The following is a 5000-nucleotide window of genomic DNA, read 5'->3' as shown; positions in this document are numbered from 1 at the left end:
CGACAAGAAGAAGGCGCGGCAGGACGCCTACGTGCAGAAGAACATGAAGCGCGAGCCGCGCATCCACCAGATGATCCGGCACCCCAACGTGGTGCTGCTGCTGGAGACCCTGGAGACGGAGAACTGCTACTACATGGCCATGGAGCTGTGCTGCGGCGGCGACCTGATGGAGAGGATCTGCACCCACAAGAGGCTGGAGGAGCGGGAGGCCCGCAAGTACACCCGGCAGATCCTGTCGGCCGTGGAGCACCTGCACAGACATGGCATAGTGCACAGGTAATACACACACACAGGCACACACGCACACACACACAAACGCACGCATACACACACACACACACACACACGCACACACACACAGGAGAGGGAGGCGCGCAAGTACACCCGGCAGATCCGCAGTGTAGCACCTGCACAGACATGGCATAGTGCACAGGTAATACACACACACACACAGGCACGCACGCACACACACAGACACACACACACACACACATACTTTGCATACGTACACAAACTGTATTCACACAAGAGAGGTAGGCCAGACCATGTCCATGGAGCATCTGCACAGTATAGTGCAGAGATGCTGTACAGCCTGTGCACACGTGTGCAGACATTCACAAACATCACATGGAGATCAGGTTGCTCATGTAAAAGGATTGGAACGGGCCATGGTGATTGTGTGTGTGGTAGGTCAAAGTTAACACACAAACAAGACCACACACACACACACACACACACACACACACACACACACACACACACACACACACACACACACACACACATAAACACACCATACTAAAAGATAGTTTTCACTTCCCTGCGTTATCGCCGGCAGTCACGATGGGTGCGTGTGCTTCAGAGTGGTGTGGCATTCGCTCTCACCGCCATGTTGCGCGCAAGTACACACACACACACACACCCACACACACACACACACACACACACACACACACACACACACACACACACACACACACAGGCACACTCACTCACACACACACACACACACACACGCACACACATGCGCACACGCACACACATGCGCACACGCACACACACACACACACACACCCACACACACACACACACACACATGTGCGCGTGAGCACACACACACACACACACACACACACACACACACACACACACAGAAAAAAAGCACTTGTGGGTGATTCTCACGAAACGTGCAACAAAGGTGTTTTGACAACCATTTTTTCAAAATGCTTTTTTGGTTGAATTTCTTTTTGAATCAGTTACATCAAAGTGTACAGTTACTAAGCACAATAATATCAACTTACCTGACAACTTTTTAAAACACATTTTTTAAAGTTTTATAGGTCCATGTCTGCTAAAATGCTCATTACCGCAATTTTTTTCTTTCATGAAATGTATTAGGACACTTAATTGTTCTAGCAGTTGTGTTCATTGAATATTGATAGTTGTACTAGGGACTACATAAAACACTCAAAAAAGTTTTTTTTATATAATTGTAGGTTAAGAATTTTACCATTTTACCTCATTACCGCAATAGGATCATTTGTTTTCCTCTTTAATTTTAGAATACATCAGTGAAAACCTACAATTTCGGTCCAAAAATATACTGAAGTGAAAGAAACATGAAAGGTACTGTGTCCATAAAAAATATACATGAATACAGTTTTCCTTTAGTACTTTTTTTTACAATTAAGTGCTCATTTCGGTAATGAGGGATATGTTTCGGTAATGAGAATGAGTTTTCGGTAATGAGAATAAGGAGAAATAAATTGAACTAAAGCCAAATATTAGTAAATTATGTGTTATTTGTTATTATTATTAGCACAACGACAGAGCCTCCAGGGCAGAACTAATCAAATGACACCTAATAAGATGATAAATATATTCTATATAAAACCATTCATTAAGCTACTGAAGGATATTGGGATTCAAGACCAAAGACCATAAAAGACCATAGGTCAGGGGTGGGGAACCTGTCTCGAGGGCCGTTTGTGGCCCTTGAGGCCGTTTAATCAGGCCCCCGATATATATTTAATGTTATGCAGCTTCACATTAAATATGACACATTTTGTAAAGGAATCTTAGAAAATACATTTGCAATACAATTAAGTTATATTCAGTGGAACTAGAGAAGGTGGGGTCTGTTTTAAAGGTGGCTGCCTTCAATATAGGCCTAAAGTGCTGGAGGAAATCCTAGTTTGTGTTATTAGTACGGCTCTCTGAGAACTTTAACGGCCCTCAGATTTGAAGAGGCCCCTCGAATGAAAAAGGCTCCCCACCCCTGCAGGAGGTGAATAGGCGAGGCCCCTTCTGGGCACCAAAGTAACATCATAGTACAAGGGGTGAAGGCCAAGGGGTGCACTCTGAAGTTATAGTTAGTCCATCATCAAAACACCGGAGGGTCACCACCTGATGACCCCAATGAAGAGCATACATCCCACTCCTCATCCCCACCCTGAATATGATATCACAACTCACCACTGATCTCTCCAGCCAAAAATCTATAGTGGACCAGAAATCTAAATCTGTTATGAGAAGGGAAATCATGTCGCAGTGCGAGGTCGTGCACTGGACTTTTTTTCAGACTCGGCGCGCACCGGCAACTAGGAAGTAGGAAGTAGAAGGAACAGGAGATGACTAGAGTAGGTTGTATGGTATGCCGGTTCGGTAAGCTTACACCTTGGTTTTAGGGTCACAGTTCGGTACATTTTCGGTACAGTATCACCATAATACTGTCCGGACCAAAGCCGGAATTCACTATGAACGTTATGTGTTATGAAAGATCACTGAACACCACTAACTGTTTGAGTTGGACATTGCACACTAATGGCAGTCAAGGCATCAGACTCCCGATTCCTGACCCACCAGGTTGGTGGAGGGAGTAATTAACCAGTGATCTCCCCCATCCTCCTCCATGACTGAGGTACCCTGAGCATGGTACTGCTCCCGTTCGGGCGCTATTGGGGATGAGGCATAAATGCGGGTGAGGCATAACTGCCATTCTGTTGTGTGCAATGTGCAGTGGAGCGCTGGATCATGACAATGGGAGTTGTAGTTGGGCTTTCACTTCACTCACATTTTTGAAAAAGAAAAAGTGTTGGTTAGGACAATATCAGACATGCCCATAATTAGTATAGGGTGCATGAAAAACAAAATTAAAACGTTGCAAAATCCTGCTCTTCTCTTGCAGTATTGTTCCTTTGAACTACCTTAACTTCCTTGTCATTTTCTAGCATGTTTGATACTTGTCAAAAGGTGGCACAATAGACTTGGAATTTTGAATTGCTGTTAATGGGCATTTTCAGCTAAATCAGTGCAAAGTGCATTTTGAGGCTGTTTTGATCCCGTTACCTTTCCACTTACCCAGGACATCAAGAACCCATGGCATGACTAAGAGATGGGTACATGGGTGTTTGAGCATGGCTTAAGGATCAGAGTATGGGGACTGAAACCTTCCTAAAGGCTGCAAAAAACATGCATGAGGAGAATTTGGGAAAGGCAACTAAAGGATTCCTCCAAATGATTCTTCTTACTAGTTTTGATTGAAATATTCTAAAAACTACTTCTCGCTGAATTCGCTAAAAAGGCCTATTCACTGCTATTTCAAATGCCAAGCCTTTTGTGCCACCCTTTAACAATGATCAAATTGGATCCAAAACAAAGATTTTGGAAGGAAGTGAACTTAGTAAAAATGATACATACTCTAACCCACTAAGGTATGACAACCAAACACAGGAAGCAAAAAAAAACTCAATTTCTGGAAAAGCACATAGACTTGAAGTGAGTCAATTTTGCCTCCCAACTTGTTCCCTTTTTGCCATCTACGCAATCTGACAACTTCACTGCGAGTGCTGGGTTCGTTGTTTGCCATTGCCTTTGCATTGGGTGACATCACTAGGCAGTTTGATTATTTTTTTTGCATCAAAGGACCACATTTCGAGGGTGGAATATTGATTCATGGATTGGCATATGAGCAAGAATTAAGTTGTTACTTGCTACTCTCAATGAACTCTCACAACAGGGTTTCTGGCCCATAGTCGATTATTGTTCTTCCAAGGGTGGGACAAAATATAAGTGTCACCACAACATTTGCCAGAAAGGATGAGAACAGAAAAAATGGTCTATGAACAACACCTGTATGACCACTCAATTTAGCCTATGTAATGTATAGGGAGATGATCACTTTTACAGACAAACCCCCATTAGAGCTATTGCATATGTTAGGCATTTACTTTTGCCTTGTTTACTTACAATATTGTATATCGAATATCGATTCAATACAATTGCATATTTTAACCCGAAATGGATGCAATGTCACTTGACACTTTCATCAAGTGCTTTAACTGTAATTAAGTGACATAGTGACAATATTTATACTGCAAAAATATAATTTGTATTTAAGGTTGCAGTTGCATGTTTAAAAATGTAAATAAATAAAAAGCGAAATGGATATATGTAATGAAAATATATTCTAAATGTGAATCACCATAGAGTCTCATTACCGAAATTGACAATCCTCATTACCGAAATGTACTTAAAACATTGCGGTAATGAGAATGTGTATTGCGGTAATGAGATGGCTCAGCACAATAATGCCAACTGTAACTTGAGTAATTATGACATAGCTAATTCATGACCATTGTTGAATTCTGAAAAGGAATACCCTATTACCAAGCAAGTTTAAAATGAAAAAATCTTTTTCATTTTGAAATATTGACTGATTTCGGTAATGAGAACCACTTTTGTCGTATTTGCATATTTTTGAGACAAATTGTGACATTTTACAGGCACAAACAATAAGGCTGAGTAATCATGTAGCCATCTTGAATCTCCTGTTGGTACACATGAATTGTAGGTAGTTTCAGCTCATATTGAAATTCTGATGGCTTTTAATTGTAGCTCTGAAATATATTGCGGTAATGAGAAGAAAAACTTGGGGACACGATCTTTTCTTGAAATATTCATTAGTGTTCATTATTTAATTTGCCAACAAGGAACACTTA

General features: G+C 41.7%; 1 protein-coding gene across 1 annotated transcript in view; it reads left to right on the top strand.

Annotated features, from left to right (window-relative positions):
• The window catches only part of LOC134468195 (hormonally up-regulated neu tumor-associated kinase homolog A), a 35543-nt gene that overhangs the window by 4310 nt on the left and 26233 nt on the right, over positions 1-5000 (top strand). Inside the window, exon 2 of the mRNA XM_063222134.1 lies at positions 1-276. This exon is cut by the window's left edge and continues 17 nt beyond it. Within this exon, the coding sequence (XP_063078204.1) occupies positions 1-276 (276 nt within the window). The remainder of the gene's footprint in view (positions 277-5000) is intronic.

This window comes from Engraulis encrasicolus, chromosome 18 (assembly GCF_034702125.1).
Source record: "Engraulis encrasicolus isolate BLACKSEA-1 chromosome 18, IST_EnEncr_1.0, whole genome shotgun sequence".
Taxonomy (NCBI): Eukaryota; Metazoa; Chordata; class Actinopteri; order Clupeiformes; family Engraulidae; genus Engraulis; species Engraulis encrasicolus.
Note: the sequence above shows the minus strand (reverse complement) of the source record. Positions and strands in the feature narration are given on the sequence as shown.